At 48.0% G+C, this 25,051-nt stretch overlaps 1 protein-coding gene across 1 annotated transcript in view; it reads left to right on the forward strand.

The window, feature by feature from the left end:
- alpl (alkaline phosphatase, biomineralization associated) overlaps window positions 1–25,051 on the forward strand; it is a 99,862-nt gene that overhangs the window by 24,840 nt on the left and 49,971 nt on the right. Inside the window, exons 3-4 of the mRNA XM_080215506.1 lie at window positions 14,116–14,247; window positions 21,815–21,934. Of these exons, the coding sequence (XP_080071632.1) occupies window positions 14,187–14,247; window positions 21,815–21,934 (181 nt within the window). The 5' untranslated portion in view covers window positions 14,116–14,186. The remainder of the gene's footprint in view (window positions 1–14,115; window positions 14,248–21,814; window positions 21,935–25,051) is intronic.

A 25,051-nucleotide genomic window follows, 5' to 3' on the forward strand; every position in this document is an offset into this window, starting at 1 on the left:
AGTAACCAGTAAAGAGGCCGGTGTTGTCAATGTTGAGTAGGCGAGCTTTCAGGGAAGGCAAGGATTTGGTGGGTTGGGATTCTCCGACCTCGCTGGGATGTGTGTGGTCCCGCTGCCCTGTACGAAGATTTGGCTGAGCGCCGTACCCAGGGGGCGCCCCGGCACTGCCCGTCGGACATCGGGCGGTGCCAAGGGCGTGGGGCCTAGGGGTGATCGGTGGTGGTGGGGGATCCCGCTGCCACTCTGCAGAGGGGACCGATCTGGGATGGAGGGAGGGCAGCGATCGGGGCGGGGTGGGGGGATTGTCTGCTGAGGGAGGGGGGAGGGGATCTGACCCTGGGGAAAGGGGAGGGGGTTCAGTGGGGTGGGGTAGTGGGGTGTGGACATCAGGGCGCTCTGGGACGAAGGGCGGGGTGGGGGGGCTCTCTCTGCCAGCGGATACGCGGGACCGGAGAATTCCAGCCAGGACGCCATCAGCTCAGGAAGTGACAAACTCGTTCAGCCCAACTCCAGGCAGACAGTCGTGGATTCCCACGGCACCCCACACTGACACTCACAGTGCAGCGCTGAGGGAGTGCCGGACTGTCAGAGGTACCGCCTTTGAAATGAGATGTCAGACCTCACTCCGGTTTGTTCTCTCTTCGAACAGCAGGAGACCGCTCCCCTGGCCAATAGTCATCGGTGGCACAGTGGTTAGCACCGCTGCCCCACAGCGCCAGGGACCCCGGTTCGATTCCCAGTTCGGGTCACTGTCTGTATGGAATCAGCACGTTATCCCCCTCTCTGTATGGGTTTCCTCCGGGTGCTCCAGTTTCATCCCACACTTCAAAGATGCGCGGTTAGGTTAATTGGCCATGCTAGGTTGACCCTAGTGTCAGGGGATTAGTAGGGTAAAGGTGTGGGCTTACAGGAATAGGGCCTGGGTGGGGTTGTGGTTGGTACAGACTCGATGGGCCAAATATCCTCCTTCTGCACTGTTTATGATTCTATGACATCAGTCTCAAAACCTGCCAGTTATTATCACATTATTACTTGTGGGAACTTGCTGTGTGTAACTTGGCTTGTGTAACTTGTGTTGCTGCACAAGAGTCTGCGCTGACTCTCCGAAAGAATATTTTTCCCAGGCTCTCCCCTCCGTCCCATCCATGTAATCCCTGGATTTGTCACGGCCGAGCCACCCAACTTGGAGTGTGGGAGAAAACTGAAGCACCCAGAGGAAGCCCACACAGACACGGGGAGAATGTGCAAATTCCACACAGGCAGCTGGGTGAGGCAATGGCCTAGTGGTGCTATCACTAGGCTACTAATGCAGAAACTCAGTTAATGTCCTGGGGACCCGGGTTCGAATCCCACCATGGCAGACGGTGAAATTTGAACTCAATAAAAAATACCTGGAATTAAGAATCTACTGATGACCATGGAACCATTGTCGGAAAACCCATCTGGTTCGCTAATGCCCTTTAGGGAAGGAAATTTTAAAGTTTATTTCATTAGTGTCACAAGGGACAAGGGAATTAAGGGTTATGGGGAGAAAGTGGGAAAGTGGAACTGATCCACTTCAGATCAGCCATGATCTTATTGAATGGCGGGGCAGGCTCGAAGGGCTAGATGGCCTTCCCCTGCTCCTATTTCTTATGTTCTTACAAGTAGGCTTACATTAACACTTAAGTTATTGTGAAAATCCTCTGGTTGCTACACTCTGGTGCCTGTTTGGGTACACTGAGAGAGAATTTAACATGGCCAATGTACCTATCCAGCACGTCTTTTGGACTGTGGGAGGAAACCGGAGCACCCGGAGGAAGCCCATGCAGACACGGGGAGAATGTGCACACTGACAGTGACCCAAAACCGGGAATCGAAGCTGGTTCCCTGGTGCAGTGGTGCCAACCACTGTGTCACCGTGCCACCCCTCTGCTGTCGTTACTTGGTCTGGCCTGCGTGTGACCCCAGAGCCACGGCAATGTGGCTGACTCTCAACCGCCCTCTGAAATGGCCTGGCGAGAACTCAGTTCAAGGGCAAATAGGAATGGGTAATAAATGGTGGCCCAGCCGGCGACACCCGTGTCCCATGAATGAATGAAGATAACCCAAGGTGGGCATTGAACCTGGGCCCCTGGCACTGTGAAGTGGCAGTGCTAACCACCGTGCCAACATGCCCACAGCATGGTACAACAATGACTGCTCTTCAAAAGGCTTATTTGGATGTCTTGGGATTTTAAAAGGTGTGATTAAAAGGCAAGGCTTCCATTTTTTTGCGTAGCATTGTGTAATTAGCAGCCTAGTGGCTAATCCCATTGCATTATCTCTCGGGGGGGGTACAGCCACGCTAAAATGATACGGGCTGGCAACTAATTACTTGGCTGAGATTTAGCTCAGCTTTGATCTGGTTTAATAGCAGTTGTTCAGTCGGCAGCTCGAACCGATTTAAACCCTCCTGTGCCCGCGTAACAAAGCTGAACACAATCCTTCTGATATGGGAAGAGCGTTGGGGCCGAGCCAAGGCTGCTTGCCTTATTAACTGGGATGGTCTTGTCAACTCGCCTGGGGCTTTGTTGTGTGTGTCTTCATCAAAGGAGCCCTGTTGAGGGAGCTGGTGCTCTGCAATTTCACAAAGTTATTCGGGGCGAGACGGGTTTTGTTTTATTCATTCATCAGACACGGGTATCACTGGATGGGCCAGCATTTATTGCCCGTCCCTAGTTGCTCCTTGAGAAGGTGATGGTGAGCTACCTTCTTGGATCACTGCAGTCCGTGGGTTGACCCACACAGTGCCGTCAGGGAGGGAATCCCAGGATTTTGACCCAGCGCCTGCGAAGGAACGGCCAATATATTTCTAAATCAGGATTGTGAGTGGCTTGGAGGGTGCGGAGCCATAATGCCACAGGGCTAGCGATCTACAGACCCAGGCTAATGCTCTGGGTCCGTGGGTTCAAATCCCACTGCGGCAACTGGTGGAATTTAAATCTGGACTATAAATCCAATTGTGACAATTATCATCGATGGCTGTAAAAGCTCATCTGGTTGACTCGTGTCCTTTAGAGAAGGAAATTTGCCATCCTTACCTGCTCTGGCCCACGTGTAACCACCCTCTGAAATGGCCAAGCAAACCACTCGGTTCATTTCAAGGGCAATTAAGGATGGGCAGCACTGCCGGTGATGTCCATGTTCTATGAATGAATAAAGGGACAGAAAAGAAATCATAGAACCCTACAGTGCAGAAAGAGACCCTTCGGCCCATCGAGTCTGCACCGAACACAATCCCACCCAGGCCCTACCTCCATATCCCTACATATTATACCCACTAATCCCTCTAACCTACACATCCCTGGACACTAAGGGGCAATTTCTTAGCCAGGTCAATCAACCTAACCCGCACATCTTTGGGAGGAAACCGGAGCACCCGGAGGAAACCCACGCAGGCACGAGGAGAATATGCAAACTCCACACACACAGTGACCCGAGCCGGGAATCGAACCCAGGACCCTGGAGCTGTGAAGAAGCAGTGCTAACCACCGTGGTGCCGTGAAATAGTCTGGTTAAACTTGCTGGGTGATATTGGAAGCACAATTGCTCCTTCAAGAGATCTGTTCACCCTCAATTTTAACCAAATTTAACTAAGAATCAACTTAATTACCATTATTTTCCATTGTCTTGGGGACGGGGGCCAGGAGGAGAAGTTACGTTCCGCAGACCCTCATTAGAGAAAACGAGGCACGACCCGACCCCCACTGCCCCCCACCACCCCCCCAACTCCAGCCAGGATTTGTCTGATCCATGGGGCTGGGGGCAGGGGCTGGTGTCTGGCCTAAAAGGCTTAATCTCGAACCTTGCGTCCAATGAGCGAGCTTCCCCTTTGCCTCATCACCCTGCCTATTGGCAGTCAACTCAGTCCACTGCTTACTTCTGGGGTTGAGGGTGGAATTATCCAGATAGATCAGGACCAAAGCACCCATTGAAAATGTTACGTTCCAGTGCGATAAGGTCAAAGGAAAGCTTCACCTGCTGTTGGCACCCTGGGGTTTGGCAGCACCAGGTGGGAACTCATGCCCACAGTCTGGAGATTCAGTCACTTCTACCAAGGCTGAACCACAAGTTACTTGGTGCCATCTATCTTGGCGTTTTAATGACACACTGCTGGTGCAAACTGTAATTTATTCAGTGCCTCATTGAGTTAATAACACACCGATGATACAACAAGTTCACAACAATTGTGTTGAGAATGGATGCCTTGAACAACTTGACGCCAGTCAGCTGCCAGTTTGCCTTCAGTGGGAGCAGGTTTGTCAGCTGTGAGCTGTGAGGTTGCAACGGAAGGCACTGCCAAAGAGCCCACTGGCATGGCTTTGCCAGTGTAAACACCATTGGCTTGCAGCCAGCTTTGGTGACAGCTGTAGTGTAGCTTGCTTGAGAGGGGAACTCTAAGCTGCTCAATATAGATGGTGAACCAGGTTACAGAGTCATAGAGATTTACAGCATGGAAACAGGTCCTTCGGCCCAACTTGTCCATGCTGCCCAGTTTTTAGCTACTCCCAATTGCCCACATTTGGCCCACACCCCTCTATACCCATCTTACCCATTTAAACTGTCTAAGTGCTTTTTAAAAGACAAAATTGTAGAGGGAGCCTCTACTACTACCTCTGGCAGCTCGTTCCAAGACACACTCTGTGTGAAACAATTGCCCCTCTGGACCCTTTTCTATCTCTGCCCTCTCACCTTAAACCTATGTCCTTTAGTTTTAGACTCCCCTACCTTTGGGAAAAGATGTGTACTATCTACTTTATCTGTGGGCAGCACAGTGGCACAGTGATTAGCACCGCTGCCTCACAGCGCCAGGGACCCCGGTTCGGTTCCCGGCTTGGGTCTTTGTCTGTGTGGAGTTTGCACATTCTCCCCGTGTCTGCATGGGTTTCCTCTGGATGCTCTGGTTTCCTCCCACAGTCCAAAGGTGTGCGAGTTAGGTTGATTGACCATGGTAAATTGTCTGTTAGTGTTAGGGGATTAGTAGAATAAATATATGGGATTAGAGGGATAGGGCCTGTGTGGGGTTATTGTTGGTGCAGGCCTGATGGGCTGAATGGCCTCATTCTGCACTGTAGCAATTCTATGTCCTTCATTATTTTATCGGTCTCTATAAGATCACCCCTAAAGCCTCCTACCTCCAGGGAAAGAAGTCCCAGTCTACCCAACTCTCATAACTCAAAACATCAAGTCTCAGAAGCATCCTAGTAAATCTTTTCTGCACTCTTTCAAGTTTAATAATGTCTTTTCTATAATAGGGTGACCAGAACTGTACACAGCATTCCAAGTGTGGCCTTATTAACTTCTTGTACAACTTCAACAAGACATCCCAACTCCTGTATAACTCCTCAATAATGAAACCAAGCATGTCTAATGCCTTCTTCACCACCCTGTCCACACGTGACTCCACTTTCCAAGGTTCACCCCGAGTATGCCATCTCTCTGCTTGTTGCCCGCCTCACTCTACACAATGAGAGGTTGTCATGAGTGCGCACGATGGTACAAAATGGATTTGGTGACTGTAGAAATATTCCCCAATATAAAAAGGATGATAAGAAATCAGAAACGCCACCATCAGTCAGAATGTCCCAAAACCAGTGAAGTATTTTTGAACTGTGCTCACTGTTACAATGTGGGCACTGCGTCTGCCATTTTATGCACAGCAAGCTCCCACAGGCAGCGCCGTGGTCATGACCAGGTGACCTGTTTCAATGATGTTGATGGAGGGATTCTAGGGAAGAAAAATCCTCCCCACCGCCACAGCCCTGCAAAATAGCACCAGAGAATCTCCCCTGTGAGGGGAGAGGACCTCTCTCTATCATCTCCCCTGAGAAACAACAACTCCAACAGTTTAAAGTTTATTTATTACTGTCACAAGTAGGCTTACATTAACCCTGCAATGAAGTTACTGTGAAAATCCCCCACTCGCCACACTCTGGCACCTGTTTGGATACACTGAGGGAGAATTTAGCACGGCCAATGCACCCTAACCAGCGTGTCCTTCAGACTGTGGGAGGAAACTGGAGCACCCGGGGGAAACCCACACAGACACACATGCAGACTCCACACAGGCAGCGACCCAAATCCTAGGGCGGTAGCACAGTGGTTAGCACTGCAGCTTCACAGCTCCAGGGTCCTGGGTTCGATTCCCGGCTCGGGTCACTGTCTGTGTGGAGTTTGCACATTCTCCTCGTGTCTGCGTGGGTTTCCTCCGGGTGCTCCGGTTTCCTCCCACAGTCCAAAGATGTGCGGGTTAGGTTGATCGGCCGTGCTAAGAAGTTGCCCCTTAGTGTCCTGGGATGTGTAGGTTAGCGGGTAAACGTGTCTGGGTATGGGGGTAGGGCCTGGGTGGGATTGTGTTCGGTGCAGACTTTCTGCGCTGTAGGGTTCTATGATTCAAGCCGGGAATCGAACCCGGGTCCCTGACGCTGTGAGGCAGCAGTGCTAAACAGTGTGCCACGGTGTTGCCAGTGGCAATCCCTCAGCAAAGCATTGAGGTGCCAACTTAGATTAGGTGCTCGAGTCTCTGGAGCCTCCCAACCCCTCCAACACCATCTGACTCTGAGGCAAGTGTGCTACTGACTGAACCACAGCTGATATCCACACCGGTGTGACATAGTCACCCCAACAGCACGCGAAGGAACAGCTTCAGAAGGCAACAGTCTGGAACGGTTCCAGATGTGGGACGGATCCACTGGCCGATTTCTGAAGCAGATGTGGGGGGGAAAGGACCCAGCTGCCCATTCCTGGGTTTTGTGAAGCTAACCTAGCAGTAAGTGTCACGCTTCTGTAACTCTCCGAGCCTCCCTCGCACACCCATCGCCCGCAGGCGTCCCTCAGGTAGCCAAGCCTGCATTCGCCCCCTCTGTCGGAACAAGCTACCTGGGTTAGTTGACCTTTTGGATCTTGCTGTGCACAAATGGCTTGCTGCTCCCCCTCATTATTACTCCGGCGGCTGGGAGACGCTTTGGGCTGTTCTGAAGCGTGATCCGAACGTGAGATTGTTTTTTTTTCCCCCCCCCGCCTCTCTCTTTGTCATGGGCTGTCAGTTTGCCGCTGGGATTGAGTTTTCATGAGGCAGAAAATTGCATTGTTTTTATTGATTGAAACAGCTCTGGTGCGGTGGGACTGAGAGTGTGGCTCTGCTCTGGAGTTCGCCGACAAAGCACTGGGCTGGCACAGGCAAGTTTGCAGCACCCGCAGGCCAGGGGCGATGAAGTCCCAGCGTAAATTTTGATTTCCTTCCCAATCACGTACACGGTCGTCTCTGAAAACCACTCTGAAATTTCAGCCAGTCAAAAAGGATCGGCAATTTCATAAAGCTACCAGTTAGAAAGAGAATTTCAGATGCAGATGAACTGCTAACCTCTGTCTGTATTAATAAAGCTGAGGATGTTTTATACTTTGGTAAGAATCTCCCTCTTTCACATCCAATGTGAGTCTGCTATTATTTGGTGTTCACAGAACTGTAGAATCGCTGCATGTAGTGACTCCTGTCTGCTCTGACTCTTCAAAAGAGTATCTTACCCAGGTCCTCCCATATACCCTATCCCTGTAACTAACCCCACACATTTATCATTTATCATGGCACATTTGGGGCAATTTAGCATGGCCAATTTACCTAACCCACATATCTTTGGATTGATTTGATTTAACATAAGAACATAAGAAATAGGAGCAGGAGTAGGCCATCTGGCCCTTCGAGCCTGCCCCGCCATTCAATAAGATCATGGCTGATCTGTCGTGGCTCAGTTCCACTTTCCCGCCCTCTCCCCATAACCCTTAATCCCCTCTCTTATCAAAAACCCATCAACCCGCGTCTTAAAAATATTTAGCGAGGCAGCCTCCACCACTTCAACGGGCAGAGAATTCCAGAGATTCACCACCCTTTGAGTGAAGAAGTTCCTCCTCAACTCCGATTTATTATTGTCACATGTATTAACATGCAGTGAAAAGCATTGTTTCTCGTGTGCTGTACAGACAAAGCATACTGTACATAGAGAAGGAAAGGAAAATGTAATATTACAGTCATAGCTAGGGTGTAGAGAAAGATCAACTTAATGCGAGGTAGGTCCATTCAAAAGTCAGATGGCAGCAGGGAGGAAGCTGTTTTTCAGTCAGTTGGTACTTGACCTCAGACTTTTGTATGTTTTTCCCGACGGAAGAAAGTGGATGAGAGTATGTCCGAGCTGCGTGGGAAACCGGAACACCGGGAGGAAACCCATGGGGAGAGGTGCAAGGTCCACACTGACAGTGACCCAAGGCCGGAATTGAACCTGATCCCCTGGCGCCGTGAGGCAGTAGCGCTAACCACTGCACCACCGTGCCTCCCAGTGTTAGCCCTTTATACTTCATTAGTTGTCTGCTATGTCCAGAATGAAGAAAATTCCATAATTCACGTTACGTAAGAGTGGGTTCTGCTTGAGGCATCACATGGGTTTACTCGCATTCCTCACTGAAAAAATCTTGGTCTGTGAACGAGTGATAATGAGGAAAGTCTGACTCGGGGGACATGGCTCAAAGCCAGAGATTTGAGGATGCAAATCAAAATGACACTTAGTGTGATACTGAAGAAGCTCTGACTTTGAGGCACTAAACCACTTTGACTTGTCAGGTAAGTGCAAAGGATACAGAAGGGGAATTGGAGAGCAGGGCCATTAAGATTCAGAGGAAGTGCAGGCAGGGTGGGGTTGCTGATCGAAGAGGATCCGATGGACTGAAACGCATTTGTTTCAATGCGAAAAGTGTATCTAATAAGGCAGATGAACTTAAAGCTTGGATTAATACTTGGAACGATGATGTTGTTACCATTACAGAGACTTGCAAAAAGGAAGGATAAGGATGGCAACGTAACATTCCAGGAGTTTCGGGCAGGATAGAGGGGGATGTAAAAGGGAAGGGGGAGTTGCACTACATGTTAAGGAGAATATCACAGCTGTACTGCAGGAGGACACCTCGGAGGGCTCATACAGCAAGGCAATATGGGTCGAGGAAGAATGTAGTTACAATGTTGAGGGTTTACTATCAGGCTCCCAACAATCAGTGGGAGATAGAGGAACAGATATGTAGGCAGATTTTGGCAAGGTGTAAAAGTAACAGGGTTGTTGAGGTGGGAGATTTTAACTTCCCCTTTATTGACTGGGATTCACTTAGTGCGAGGGGCGTGGATGGGACAGAGTTTGTAAGGACCATCCAAGAAAGCTTCTTGAAACAGAATGTAGATAGTCCAACTAGGGAAGGGGCTGTACTGGACCTGGTATTGGGGAATGAGTCCGGTCGATGTTTCAGTAGGGGAGCAGTTTGGGAACAGCGACCACAATTCAGTAAGCTTTTTAAGACACTGATGTGTCTTAAAAACTGATAAAGATAAGTGTAGCCCTCAGGTGGAGGTGCTAAACTGGGGGGAGGCCACTTACAACAATATTCAGCAGGAACTGAAGAATGGAGATTGGGGGCTGAAGATTGAGGGCAAATCAACACCTGGCAGATGGTAGGGCAATGGATGTTGTCTACATAGACTTCCGTAAGATCTTTGATAAGGTCTCTCATGGCAGACTGGTACAGGAGGTGATCAGAGGTGAGCTGGTAAGATGGATACAGAGCTGGCTCAGTCATAGAAGACAGAGGGTAGCAGTGGAATGGTGTGTTTCTGAATGGAGGGCTGTGACAAGTGGTGTTCCTCAGGGATCAGTGCTGGGACCTTTGCTGTTTTTAATATATATATAAATGACCGGGAGGAAAGTGTAACTGGTTTGATTAGTAAGTTTGTGGACAACACAAAGGTTGGTGGAATTATGGATAGTGAAGAGGATCGTTGGAGGATACAACAGGATATAGATCAGTTGGAGACTTGGGCGGAGAGATGGCAGATAGAGTTTAATCTGGACAAATGTGAGCTAGTGCAATTTGGAAGGTCTAATACAGATAGGAAATACACAATAAATGGCAGAACCTTTAAGGGATGGGCAGAGGGATCTGGGTGTACAGGTACACAGGTCACTGAAAGTGGCAATGCAGATGAAGAAGGTAGTTAAGAAGGCACATGGCATGCTCGCCTTCATCGGTTGGGGCATTGAGTTTAATAATTAGCAAGTCATGTTGCAGCTTTATAAAACCTTCGATTGGCCAGAGTTGGAATATAGTGTTCAATTCTGGTCGCCACACGACCAGAAGGATGTGGAGGCTTTGGAGAGGGTACAGAAAAGATTTACCAGGATGGTAAGGAGGGCATTAGCTATAAGGAGAGGTTGGAGAAACTTGGTTTGTTCTCATTGGAACGACGGAGGTTGAGGGGAGGCCTGATAGAACTCTACAAGATTATGAGAGGCATGGACAGAGAGGACAGTCAGAAGCTTTTTCCCAGGGTGGAAGAGTCAATTACTAGGGGGCACAGGTTTAAGGTGCGAGGGGCAAGGTTTAAAGGAGATGTATGAGGCAGATTTTTTAACAGAGGGTGGTGGGTACCTGGAACTCGCTGCCAGGTGAGGTAGTGGAAGCAGATACAATAGTGAGTTTTAAGGGGCGTCTTGACAACCACATGAAGAGGATGGGAATAGAGCGATACGGTTCCGGAAGGGTAGGGGGCTTCAGTTCAGTTGGGCAGTATGGTCAGTGCAGAGTCGGAAGGCCAAAGGGCCAGTTCCTGTGCTGTAATTTTCTTTGTTCTCTTTGACACCATGCTGCTATTCAGGCAGGAGAGAGGCAGTGACATTTGAAATTCTCAATCCCCTAGCATTATCCAGAGATAGTAGGAAGTCTCACAACCAGTTTATTTGATAGTAATCTCACAAGCTTTCGGAAACGGTGTTCCTTCATCAGGTGTGTTCCCACCCTTACTCAGCTCAGTATCCTGAATGCATCTGTCCTGGTAACTGCTTAACTTTTAGGTACAGTCAACCTTTCTAATGTCTCTTCTTTATCCATTTCATATCCTCCAGTATCTCCCCTGCCTCCTGTTCCACTGAAACATTGTTAGCCTCTTTTTCCTTGATGAGGACAGATACACAGTACTTATTAGGCGTCTCAGCCACATTCCCTGCCTGGCTGTGCAGATCCTCTTTTTCCTGCCAAAACAGCCCCAGTCATTTCACCACCCTTTTGACCTGCGTGCCAATAAAATGATTCCATTTTATCTTGTCTGCTTATCCAATGCTCCCTCTTTGCTTCTCTTATTTATTTTTTTCCATTTTCCTTCACTCAGCCTCACAGCGCCTGGGTTCGATTCCCGGCTCGGGTCACTGTCTGTGTGGAGTCTGCACATTCTCCACATGTCTGTGTGGGTTTCCTCCGGGTGCTCCGGTTTCCTCCCACAGTCCGAAAGACGTTCTGGTTAGGAATATTGGCCGTGCTAAATTCTCCCTCAGTGTATCCGGTGTCGGAGTGTGGCGACTAGGGGATTTTCACAGTAACTTCATTGCAGGGTTAATGTAAGCCTACTTGTGACACCAATATATAAACTTTAAGAGACACTTCTTATATTTGGTCTTGTTTTCATTTTATTATCTTCTATGCACCCTCCATTCTAGCTTCTCTCCCTCTTTTGTCATCCAGAGAATGCTGGGTTTGTTTGTCCTATCTTTTGCCCCTCATGAGGATGTACCTCAACTCTACCCAAACTATCTGGTCTTTAAAGGCAGCCTTACAATGCTGCCTGCCAATCTTTAACTCCAATTTATCTCCACCGTCCTCTCTTACTCAACTGAAATTGGCTCTCCTCTGATTAGAATCATAGAATCCCTACAGTGCAGATGGAAGCACTGCGGCATGGTAGCACAGTGGGTTAGCACTGCTGCTTCAGAGCTCCAGGGTCCTGGGTTCGATTCCCAGCTCGGGTCACTCTCTGTGTGGAGATTGCACATTCTCCTCGTGTCTGTATGGGTTTCCTCCCACAGTCCAAAGATGTGCGGGTTAGGTTGATTGGCCGTGCTAAGAAATTGCCCCTTAGTGTCCAGGGATGTGTAGGTTAGAGGGATTAGTGGGTATAATATATTGGGACATGGGGGTAGGGCCTGGGTGGGATTGTGTTTGGTACAGGCTCGATGGGCCGAAGGGCCTCTTTCTGCACTGTAGGGTTCTATGAAGCCATTCAACCCTTCAAGTCTGCACTGAACTCAATCCCCATCCCCAAAACCCCATGCACTTAGCCTAGCTCGTCCTCTTGACACTATGGGCCAATTTGGCATTGGCCAATCCACCTAACCCGCACATCCTTGTGGGAGAGAGCACCTGGAGGAAACCTGCGCAGACACGGGGAGAACGTGCAAACTCCACATAGACAGTGACCCAAGCTGGGAATCGAACCTGGGTCCCCGTGAAGTCGCAGTGCTAACTGCCGTGCCACAGTAATTCATTGCTTTGTTCTGGCTGTTCGGCGTACTTCTCCATACTTCAGCTAAACTTTATAGTGCGATAAAGGCAAAATACTACAGGTGCTGGAATCTGGAATAAAAATAGAAGATGCTGGAAAACCTCAGCAGATCTGACAGCATCTGTGGAGAGAGAAAATAACTCTATTCTCTCTCCACATATGTTGTCAGACCTGCTGAGATTTTCCAGCATTTTCTGTTTTTGGTAATAGAGTGTTCATTGTTTGACGAAGAAAAACACTTTGACCTATTAATTACCTGGGGCCAAACCCAACAATACTTCCATCCTGTTGAACACTTACTGATGTAGACAGTTTTCCTAAAGATACAGCAGGAACTCAGCGCTATTCCTATCCCAGTCTCGATGATGCCAATTAAAGTTCCTGAACGTAACTACTATCGTTTTGCGTCTCTGTAACTTCCTCCCTTAACTTGCCTTTTTACCAGTTTGAACCCGCTCCCTCACTCACGTTGTACCCTTTAGTTTGAAGGGGTACTCCGGTATAGAGATTCCCATTTGCATTTACTATCTTCTAACCCTTTATGATCACTCCTCAGATCCCTCCACCGCAGTTAATGGAACTCTTTTTATTAACTTTATTTGCTCATGAGATTTGGGTGCCGCTGGCTAGGCTGGCATTTATTGCCCATTGCTAATTGCCCTGGAGAAGATGGTGGTGAGTTGTCTTCTTCAACCGCTGCAGTCCCTGAGGCGTAGGTACACCCACAGCGCTGTTAGGGAGAGAGTTTCAGCATTTTGACCCATAGAACCATAGACCCAGTGATAGTGATGGAACGGCTGCTATATTTTAAGAAACAATGAGGACTGACTTGGAAGGAAACCTCCAGTTGATGGTATTTCTCATGTATCTGCTGTCCTTGACCATTTTTGAAGGTTTTAGACTTGAGACAGTCTCTGTTGTCAGCCTGGAGTCCTGCTTTGGTGTTGACAGACAGCTGGCCCAGGACTTTTCCAAAGGCCAAAGGAGTTCAGGTCATGTGGTGTTGCCCATTGATGAGTCAACTCTAGGTAAACAGTTGGGCTCTATGTCTCTGGTCAAAATCCATTGCTCTCCTCAGGAGAAAGATGGTGGCCAATCGCACCTTCACGGGTATAACGAGTTTCAATGATTCTTTGTTGTAAGTCCAGGCTGGGGAGACAGACCGTCCGTTGCTCCCTTGTTTCATTGATTTGAATACATCCTCACCCTTGTGGAAACTCCCAGCGATCACTGAGGTTTGAACTTTGCCCTCTAATTACTGCTAAAAGTTTCCAAAATGGTAGCCAACTTGTGAGTCATGTGACCTGTTGGTGGCCCAGCAAAATCTATGCTTAAATGAGCTGAAAGTAAGGTTTGTTTTACACAGTTGATGATCTCTTGGGGAGGTGGGGAGGATAGCGCGGTGGTTAGCACTGTTGCTGCACAGCATGAGGGAACGGGGTTCGATTCCCGGCTTGGATGGATGTCTGCGTGGAATCTTCATGTTCCGATCTACGGCCTAACCAGAACCTTGTACAGTTGGGTGAACGTTATCATGCTTGTTCACATTGCAATCAGGTCTTCTTATCATCAGAAAATTCAACTAATTTTCTCTCGAGTGATTGATGTGAGTTTGAAAATGTATTTATTGCGAGGGAAGGAAGATATTTACGCGGTTTGTTAATTAATCCTGTTAACCGACATCTCTTGGGTGACTTTTTCTTTTGCTTTCTGCCTTCTTTTTCCTTCAGAGAAGCCCTGAGAAGTTTGACCCCATCTCGCTGGGAATTCGATCACTGAAAGCGGAACTCCAGATAATACCATGAAGGTTTCACTGCTGTTTCTCATCGCCAACCTACACCTCCTGTGGGGATTTGTCCCAGGTAAAGTCTCCCCAGCAAAACCATTGACCCACTGCACAAGCATTCTCGCCCTTGGCTTACAAATAAAATCCAACGTTTTGTGTTGAATGGTGCATCAGTGGAATGGAATCATTTTAGAATCGCTATCTTGTGAACCGGTTGTTGCGGGCTCCCTGGACGGGATTCTCTGGCCGTACGCGCCCAAGGCTGGAAATTTCCGTCCACTTGCTACGATTCCCGCGATGGGCGGGATGGGAGAATTTTGGCCCCTATCTCCGCCAGTCCTACAGCCCCTGGAGATCTGTCATTCTGATTTTAACTACTCCGTCTTTAGGGGCTGTACCTTCAGTTGCCAATATTTCCGGCCTTTTACCTTCTTAACCTTGTCTTTACTAATCTTTCGTTTGACAGGTTGGCTCATCACAGTTGACTGTGGGGGCACTGCTATTTTTTCACCTTGGTTTGATGTTTTGGTATAGAAATGTGTTATAAGGTTATAAAGGGGTGTGCTGCTTCTCATGAAGCTTGAGTCCGTACGCACAGTATTCGCTGATTTAACGTCTTACGGCCATCGGTGAATATCTCTACAAACTGGCATTCTCCATTCAGTTGGAGACAGCGATTAGGGCTCGATCTGTATTGTGTTGTGATGAAGCAGTGTGAAAGGATGTAGCCATGCGCCTACGGATGCACCCTTGAGCTGGCAACATCCGCAGATATGAATGTGGGGGTTAGACTCTGGGTAAGATTTTACAATTCTTCATTGCTACGATCACCTGATAATCACAATCTTTCACAGGATGAGTTTCCTCAGCAAGATCTTCACAATGTTCCCTCCAAATCTCCTGAAGACTAATTGACAATTGATTTTTTTTTGCTCCCTTTCAGAGTATTTGACTGGAACTCCACGCATATTCCAAGAGTTTATTGAATATTGGCAGTGTTTATTTGTAGTAGCTGTGTCTTCTTTTGCGAAAACTGGTTCCCATTTGTGTGTTTCTGTATCATTCCATGAGCTCTCCCCATCCTTTGGGAGATAAAGATATTCATTGGACCTTGCCTTGGTTTTGTTTCAAAGCCTCCCTTCTCGGGCCTGTCATTCTCCACCAGGAAGCGTACGACATCTATCCATCTTAAATATTCTTGTATCCTCTGCAAAATACTTTTCCTCTTCCTGTTGCAGTATTGGCAGATCAAAGGAAACGCCAGACCATGAGGGCCATGGGCCACTTGGTGGGGGGAGACCATTGATGCTAAACCCAAGAGAATATCAGGGGTAGATCAGCTTTATGTAGCAGTGTGTCCATCATGTATATACATAACTTGCTTACCTGTCATTCTGTAATTGACGATAATTGGCACTTGAGCATGTTCTTACCAAATTAACTATTTTCTTTCACAGTGAAGCCCATTTCTTTTGGGGGCAGCCTACAGCACTGCATCTAACTCTCATGATGTACCTGACGGTTGAGCCAACGACATTGACACAATCTTCTCCTTTGACTTAACGAGAATGTGAAGATATTTGTTCAGTGTGATTCCGAATCATCTGTCTGTTCGCCACATGTTGGTCATCTTGTTACGTCATGTGTTATCACGTTTCATCTGTCTTGTGTATTGTTTGTGCCAAAGCCTCTGCAGCGGCCTAGCCTCCCCTGCCCCCATCCCAACACCCCCCCCCCCCCTCTCAAATGAGCTGGATCCAGTGGTCTGGAGAGTGGAGAACTTTAGCTCCACCAAAGGATCATGGCTTCCTCCCCACCCCCACCAACCCTGGCGTTGGTTTTGTTTGTTTGGGGCAATAGATACCCAACATCAATGGTGAACTCAATGTAGACTTTCCCTTCAACTCTCTAGTAGTGAGGGTGAAAGAGAGAGACAATCCCTCATTAGTGTGGCAACTTGACCCATTAAAGGGACTGATGGGAAGGCTTTGCATTCCTGTGGTGGCACAGTGGTATTGTCGCTGGACTAGTAATCCAAAAGCCCAGGGGACTCAGGTTCGAATCCCACCATGACAGATGGTGAAATTTGAATTTAATAAAAATCTGGAATTAAAATTCTCCAGAAGACCATTGTTGATTGTCATAAAAACCCATCTGGTTCACTAATGTCCCTTAGGGAAGGGAATTTGCCATCCTGACCTGGTTTGGATTGCATGTGATTCCAGAGCCACAGCGATCCATTCTGGAATAGCCTAGTTAGCCACCCAGTTGAAGGGCACTTAGGGATGGGCAATAAATGCTGGCTCCAGGATGACGTGGAGTGAAGTCTTCAGGCCACTGATGATCAAAGCAATTAAGAGAGGTTTGGACTGCATTGAGTCATTAATTGTGGGCGGCACGGTAGCACAGTGGGTTAGCACTGCTGCTTCACAGCTCCAGGGTCCTGGGTTCGATTCCTGGCTCGGGTCACTGTCTGTGTGGAGTCTGCACATTCTCCTCGTGCCTGTGTGGGTTTTCTCCGGGTGCTCCGGTTTTCTCCCACAGTCCAAAGATGTGTGGGTTGGGTTGATTGGCCGTGCTAAGAAATTGCCCCTTAGTGTCCAGGGATGTGTAGGTTAGAGGGATTAGTGGGTACAATATGTAGGGATATGGGGGTCGGGCCTGGGTGGGATTGTGTTCGATGCAGACTCGATGGGCCGAAGGGCCTCTTTCTGCACTGTAGAGTTCTATGATACTCAATCCTCCATTTCTAACTGGTCAAAATGAGTGCCCACTTTGATTATATAAAACCCTCTTGGTAATCTGGAGTTGATGTTCTCCCAGTTTCTGGCATTGTTACTCCTGGCTACAAACGATGGGGTTGAGAACACTTTTCGAACAGATTGGCCCAGGCCGATGGTCTAAACACACAAGAAGGCAGAACTGAGCGGTGGCAATAAGTCTGAGCCAATTGCAGGCTACGTTCCATCTCACGTAGTGGTCCATTTTGGCAGCTCCAATGGGATGAAAGAGTATAATATCAAGGGTAGGACCCTTGGCAGTGTAGAGGATCAGAAGGACCTTGGGGTCCGGGTCCATAGGACTCTTAAATCGGCCTCGCAGGTGGAGGATGTGGTCAAGAAGGCATATGGTGTACTGGCCTTCATTAATCAAGGGATTGAGTTTAGGAGTCAGGAGATAATGCTGCAACTTTATAAGACCCTTGTCAGACCCCACTTGGAGTACTGTGCTCAGTTCTGGTTGCCTCACTACAGGAAGGATGTGGAAGCTATTGAGAGGGTGCAGAGGAGATTTACAAGGATGTTGCCTGGATTGGGAGGCATGCCTTATGAAGATAGGTTGAGGGAGCTCGGTCTCTTCTCCCTGGACAGATGAAGATTGAGAGGCGACCTGATAGAAGTTTATAAAATGTTGAGAGGTATAGATAGAGTGGATTCTCGGAGGTTATTTCCCAGGGCTGAAATGGTCGCTACGAGAGGACACAGGTTTAAGGTGCTGGGGAGCAGATACAGTGGAGATGTCAGGGGTAAGTTTTTCACTCAGAGGGTGGTGAGTGAGTGAAATCGGCTGCCGTCGGTGGTGGTGGAGGCGAACTCGCTGGAGTCTTTTAAGAGACTTCTGGATGAGTACATGGGATTTAATGGGATTGAGCTTTACAGATAGGCCTGGTAGGTAGGGATATGATCAGCACAACCTGTGGGCCGAAGGGCCTGTTTGTGCTGCAGTGTTCTATGTTCTATGTTCAATGTCAGACAGGCCGCCTGTTGTGGGCTGTCCCTGATATCGATTTCATCAATTCACTCCACAACTGGGAGTAAACTGGTCGGGTTCTGTAATGAATAATGGGCACACAGACAGTCAGTGATTTCAAAAGGAAATTGGGTGGCCCATCAGACAAAATAAACTTGCCGGGCTATGGGGATAGCTTCAGGAACTGATTGGGTTGCTCTAGAACCCTACCCTTTGGCCCATTGAGTCTACACCGAACACAATCCCATCCAGGCCCTACCCCCATATCCCTACACATTGTACCCACTACAGAGGGCTAGCAAGGATGCGATGGGCTGAATGCCACCAATGGTTCTAGGATCCCTTTGCCAGGCCGCAGGACAAAAAATGAAGGCCCAAATGAATCCCTATCTTGGATTGTAACACCCCTTAATTCAGGCTTGAGTTTTATCCCAATGTCAAGAAGCCTTAAAGCCCCTCTTCACGGTCACCCACCCTAAGGCCACTGCCCAGTTTAAGATTGTTTGATTAATCTTTGTAGCGCTGGTGTTTTTTGTTAATATCCTGCGGTCAAAAAGTGATCCCTTTCAATCAAACTTCATCTTCCCGTCTCTTTGACTTTAATAGGCTACGTCCCGCGAGCTGGACTCAAGAAAAAGCGAAACTATAATCAGATCCGCAATCCACCTCCAGGTTAGGCCGAGCTTGGAGGTCCATCTTATCTCATTTTATGTTCCATTTGTCTGTGCCATTTCTCTTACTCTGCTGGGAGCGGGGCGGTGTGTGCCTACCTCTGGTGGCACTGCCTCCTTAAGCATGCCTGGTTCTCCGCGGAACCGTTCCGAGCTGTCTCCAGGGATTTCCACTTTCTTGCATTCTTTTCCTGTGCATGGTGAGAATTAGTTGTGCGTCAAAGCAAACTAACCGCTTCCTTGACTTGGGAAAAAAAAATGTTTCTTCCCAGAAGGGGTTAAAAAAAAAACAGTATTCTGATTTCCTCAAACCAAGGCAAATTATTGCGGTTGCTGGAATCGGAAACAGAAACAGAGAATGCTGTAATTTTCTCAGCGGGTCTGACAGTGCCTGTGGAGAGAGAATTGAGGCAATCTTGCATGGTCATGAAAGATATAGTGTTGGGCAAGTTAATGGGGGCTAACGGTAGACAAGTCTCCTGATCCTGATGGAATGCATCCCAGGGTACTAAAAGAGATGGTGGGGGAAATAGTGGTAATTTATCCACATTCGCTGGACTCTGGGGTGGTTCCCACAGATTGGAAAACAGCAAATGTGACGCCACTGTTTAAAAAAATGGAGGCAGACAAAAGGTGGGTAACTCAAGGCCGATTAGCTTAACCTCTGTAGTAGGGTAAATGCTTGAATCTATCATCAAGGAAGAAATAGCGAGAGATCTGGATATAAATTGTCCCATTGGTGAGACGCAGCATGAGTTCATGAAGGGAAAGTCACCTTTGACTAATTTTGGTGGAATTCTTTGAGAATATTACACGCGCAGTGGACATTGGGGAACCTGTGGATGTGGTGTATCTGGGTTTCCAGAAGGCATTTGACAAGGTGCCGCTCCAAAGACTGCTACATAAGACAAAGGTGGACAGTGTTACGGTAATGTTACGGCATGGGTAGAGGATTGGTTAACTAACAGGAAGCAAAGAGTGGGGGTAAATGGGTGCTTTTCTGGTTGGCGATCGGTGACTAGTGGTGTGCCTCAGGGATCAGTGTTGGAACTGCAATTGTTTATGAATTACATAGATAATTTGGAGTTGGGGACCAAGAGTGGTGTGTCAAAATTTGCAGATGACACTAAGATGAGTGGCAAAGCAAAGTGTGCAGAGGACGCTGAAAGTCTGCAAAGGGATATAGATAGTCTAAGTGAGTGGGCAAAGGTCTGGAGTACAATGTTGGTAAATGTGAGGTCATCCATTTTGGTAGGAATAACAGCAAAATTGACTATTATTTAAATGGTAAAAAATTACAGCATGCTGCTGTGTAGAGGGACCTGGGTGTCCTTGTGCATGAATCACATGGAGTTGGTTTGCAAGTGTGGCAGGTAATGAAGACGGCAAATGGAATTTTGTCCTTCATTGCTAGAGGGATGGAGTTTAAAAACAGTGAGGTTATGTTGCAGCTGTATAAGGTGCTGGTGAGGCCACACCTGGAGTACTGTGTACAGTTTTGGTCTCCTTACTTGAGAAAGGATATACTGGCACTGGAGGGAGTGCAGAGGAGATTCACTAGGTTGATTCCGGAGTTGAGAGGGTTGGCTTATGAGGAGAGACTGAGTAGACTGGGGCTATACTCATTGGAATTCAGAAGAATGAGGGGGAGATCTTATAGAAACATATGAGATTATGAAGGGAATAGAGAAGATAGAAGCAGGGAAGTTGTTTCCACTGGTGGGTGAAACTAGAACTAAGGGGCATGGCCTCAAAATAAGGGGGAGCAGATTTAGGATTGAGTGGAGGAGGAACTTCTTCACCCAAAGGGTTGTGAATCTGTGGAATTCCCTGCCCAGTTGAGGCTACCGCATTGAATGTTTTTAAGGCAAGGATAGATACATTTTTGAACAGTAAAGGAATTAAGGGTGATGGTGAGCGGGCGGGTAAGTGGAGCTGAGTCCACGAAAAGATCAGCCATGATCTTATTGAATGGCGGACCAGGCTCGAGGGGCCAAATGGCCAACTCCTGCTCCTAGTTCTTATGTTCTTATATTTTGAGTCTGGCTCAGCTCTGATGAAGGGTCATCCAAACTCGAAACATTGGTTCTATTCTCTCTCCACAGGTGCTGTCAGACCTGCTGAGATTTTCTGTTTTTGATTCTGATTTCCCCATTTTACCGGTGTTCCAATTTAAAGTACACAAGGCCAGCATTCCTATCTCCGCGCTGTACTGTTTTCTTTTTCCCTCTGGGTTGTTACATTGAAGCATTTTCTCTATTGGAATAGCACATTATTACCGTGTGTAATAATTGCGCCACATGCAGGAACTGTACTGTGGGTCCTCCGACGAGCTGCTGGGAGTGGGATCAAAGGGATAAAAACTGCAAGCGAAGTAAATTCAGCGAATATTTGCTGAGGTGTGTACGTCTGCTTTTCTCTCTCTTTGAATGGCTTCAGAGTTGCATCTACAGCGATCGGTGGAATCCATTCCCAGAATCGAATGGAGTTTACTCGTAAGTATGATCATTTTTATGATGGAGTGTCTTTTGGTGAAGGAATCTCCCTCTTCTCTGCTGGAAGGAAATGGTGGCAAAGACATTCCTACATTCCGTTCTCTCTCCCGGACGCGCATCCCTCCTTTATACTCACACTTGCCTTTGATTACAGTGGAAGGAGCTGAATGCCTGGGTTGGGGTTTAACCCAAACCTCTGTTGACGGTTGACTTGAAGGCCAATTTCTCTCGGCCCAGCTGGATGGTACAAAGAGAGCAAATTCAACTCTTGTTAAAACTCCCTCCTCTTACTCCAGACCACACTGTTGTGTCTGTTGCTCCCCCCTCAACACTGACTTAAAAGAACATCAAGTTGTGTTGCTGTGGATCCAAGAGCTTTGGAATTGCCAATTTCATTTCATCTGAGCAGTTAACACTGTGAGGAATCCCAATGCAGAGTTCCATGGGTTCTCTCAACAACAGAACGAATGGCCATCTGGAATATGATGGTGCGTTCCATTCCTTCTAGTAAATTGAAGAATGGTTCCTTCCTGAGAGGAAAATCTACCCGGAAACTAATGCAAAGGATTAGTCCTCCGTAACACTTGACAAATTTTTCCTGGAATGGATGCATCTTTGACAAGAGTTAGAGAGTCCGAAATATTTTACTTTGGGCCTTGAGATTTTGGTTCGGTCTAATACAGCGAATCCGCAAAGATACAAATGTTGTTTGTTTTCTATATCATAGAGCATGAAATGAGCCCAACCTACTGGAGGAACCAAGCTCAAGAGACACTGAGAAAAGCTCTCAACTTGCAAAATCTCAACACTCGTGTTGCAAAAAACGTTATTCTTTTCCTCGGCGATGGTGAGTGTTTTGGGAGGATTGCTGAGTCATCCGTTGCCTCGTCGCCAACTGGGGCCAGTTGGGCCGGATAACCAGTTTCCTGTGCCAGAAATCCTGGGCAGGATTTTACGGCCTTCCTCGACCCGAAATTGTAAAATCCCGCCCGAGACCAACGGACCTTCCCGTGGTCTGTCCCCGACCTGCTACCGTTCGCATCGCGAGCGGGCGGGGTGGTAAAATTCTGGTCTCTACGTATTTTACTTCTCTACATTTTAAGAACATAAGAAATAGGAGCAGGAGTCGGCCATCTAGCCCTTCGAGCCTGCCTCGCCATTCAATAAGATCATTGCTGATCTGAAGTGGATCAGTTCCACTTTCCCACTTTCTCCCAATAACCCTTAATTCCCCTGTCTATCAGAAACCTATCTACCCGTGACTTACATATATTTAGCGGGGTAGCCTCCACCACTTCAACGGGCAGAGAATTCCAGAGATTCACCACCCTTTGAGTGAAGAAGTTCCTCCTCAACTCCGATTGAAACTGTCCCCCCCTTATCTTGAGGCTGTGCCCTCTAGTCCTGCTGTCCTTTCTAAGCGGGAAGAATCTCTCTACCTCTACCCTATCCATCCCTTTCATTATCTTATACGTCTCTATAAGATCCCCCCTCATCCTTCTAAACTCCAACGAGTACAGACCCAGTCTATTCAGTCTCTCTTCATAGTCCAACCCCCTCATCTCCGGTATCAGCCTAGTGAACCTCCTCTGCACTCCCTCCAAGGCCAATATATCCTTGCGCAAGTGCGGCGACCAAAACTGCACACAGTACTCCAGCTGCGGCCTCACCAGTGCCCTGTACAGTTGCAGCAAGATTTTTCTTCACAGCGCATTCCATGTTTAGCTTCCTAGCTCATGAAGGTGAGAGTGCAGTGGGCTGCATTAAGCACCTGGGGGACAGCAGAGTGCTGATTATGACAATGATTAGGATCTCTGCTTAGGCACACATCCTTGAGACAAAAGAACATAAGAACATAAGAAATAGGAGCAGGAGTAGGCCATCTAGCCCTTCGAGCCTGCCCCGCCATTCAATAAGATCATGGCTGATCTGTTGTGGCTCAGTTCCACATTCCCGCCCTCTCCCCATAACCCTTAATCCCCTCGCTTATCAAAAACCCATCAACCCGCGTCTTAAAAATATTTAGCGAGGCAGCCTTCACCACTTCAACGGGCAGAGAATTCCAGAGATTCACCACCCTTTGAGTGAAGAAGTTCCTCCTCAACTCCGTTCTAAACCACCCCCCCTTTATCTTGAGGCTGTGCCCTCTAGTCCTACTGTCCTTTCTGAGCGTGAAGAGCCTCTCCACCTCCATCCTATCCATCCCATTCATCATCTTATATGTCTCAATGAGATCTCCCCTCAATCTTCTAAACTCTAACGAGTACAAGCCTAGTTTATTCAGCCTCTCCTCATAGCTCAACCCCCTCAACTCTAGCATCAGCCTCGTAAACCTCCTCTGCACTCCCTCCAAGGCCAAAATATCCTTGCGTAAGTGCGGCGACCAAAACTGCACACAGTACTCCAGCTGCGGCCTCACCAATGCCCTATAAAAGAATCGCATGAACGGCGATTCCCATGTCTTCGTAAGAGTATCTGATCTTCGTGTTTCTTCATGAACTGCTAGAATCGTAGGCCAGAACTTACTGGCCATTCACACCGGTGGGATCTTCCAGTCCCACTGAAGGTGTAACCCCACCACGTGCTCCATGGCAAGAGGGGTACATTCAGCGCGAACTCCATTGACAATGCTGGGCCAGAAGGTGCCACCACTTATCAATGCCAGGCTATCTCCCACCGCGTGGCAGGTGGCACAGTGAATTCCGCCCATAGAAAAGTCATTTATTACCCTACAGCATAGAAGTAGCCCATTCTGTCCCTCAGATCTTTCCTGGCTCACAAAAAGAGCAATTTTGCTCGTCCCCACCCTCTCCCTACAATCCCTTAACCTCTTTCTCTAATTGAGAGGCCTGGTTGGATTTGCCTCCATCACCCTTCAGTTCCTAACCACTCATGTCGCTTTTGGGGTTCTTTAGCCAATCCTAAGCCTCTGCTTCTTGAGCTCTCCACCAATTATAACCCTTTTTCTCCCGTGACCTTGTCCTGGCCCCTCAAGAACACCTCTGTCAAATCCCCACTCAACATTCTCCTCCCGGAGTAGAACAAACCCAGCTTCATCAATCTGACCGCCTGATTAAAGTCTCTCATGCCCAGCACATTCCCCTTTCCTGTTTTCTCTCGAGAGCTTTCGTATCATTCTGAAAGCATGGTGCCCAGAATCGGACACAAATCTGTAATTGAGGTCCAAAAGGGTTCATCAGAACCTCCATGCTTTTTACTCTAAGCCAATGTACCAACAGATTTTGCCCCCAAACTTCGCTTCGAACTGTACTCTCTCTTTTGTATTTTCTCTCCTTCTTATTCTCCTTTGACAGTGAGAGCCTTTTTCCTCGGGTGGTGATGGCTAACACGAGGGGACATAGCTTTAAATTGAGGGGTGGTAATTATAGGAGGGATGTCAGAGGTAGGTTCTTTACTCAGAGGGTAGTAAGGGTGTGGAATGCCCTGCCTGCAGCAGTTGTGGACTCGCCAACTTTAAGGGCGTTCAAATGGTCAGTGGATAGGCATATGGATAACATTGGAATAGTTTAGGTTAGAGGGTCATTAGATTGGTTCCACTGGTCGGCACAACATCGAGGGCCTGTACTGCGCTGTAATGTTCTATGTTCTATATTCTCCCTATCGGAATGAATCACTTCACACTTACCAGTGTTAAATTTCATGTCCACCTATTCCACTGACCTGTGTATGTTGGCACGCTGGCACAGTGCTTAGTACTGCTGCCTCACAGTGCCAGGGACCCCGCTTCGATTCCTGGCTTGGGTCACCGTCTGCACATTCTCCCCGTGTCTGCGTGGGTTTCCTCCGGGTGCTCTGGTTTCCTCCCAAGGACTAAGAATGACCATCAAACTTTACCTAAGATGTCAACGCGCAGGGCAACACATTTTGGAGCTCAGATTAAGGTGTGTATGACGTCTCAGAGGCAGAAAGCACGATCTGGGCAAACACTGAGAGAAGGAGTGAG

The sequence above is a fragment of the Carcharhinus amblyrhynchos genome, chromosome 30 (genome assembly GCF_965287045.1).
Source record: "Carcharhinus amblyrhynchos chromosome 30, sCarAmb.v2.hapA, whole genome shotgun sequence".
Classification (NCBI taxonomy): Eukaryota; Metazoa; Chordata; class Chondrichthyes; order Carcharhiniformes; family Carcharhinidae; genus Carcharhinus; species Carcharhinus amblyrhynchos.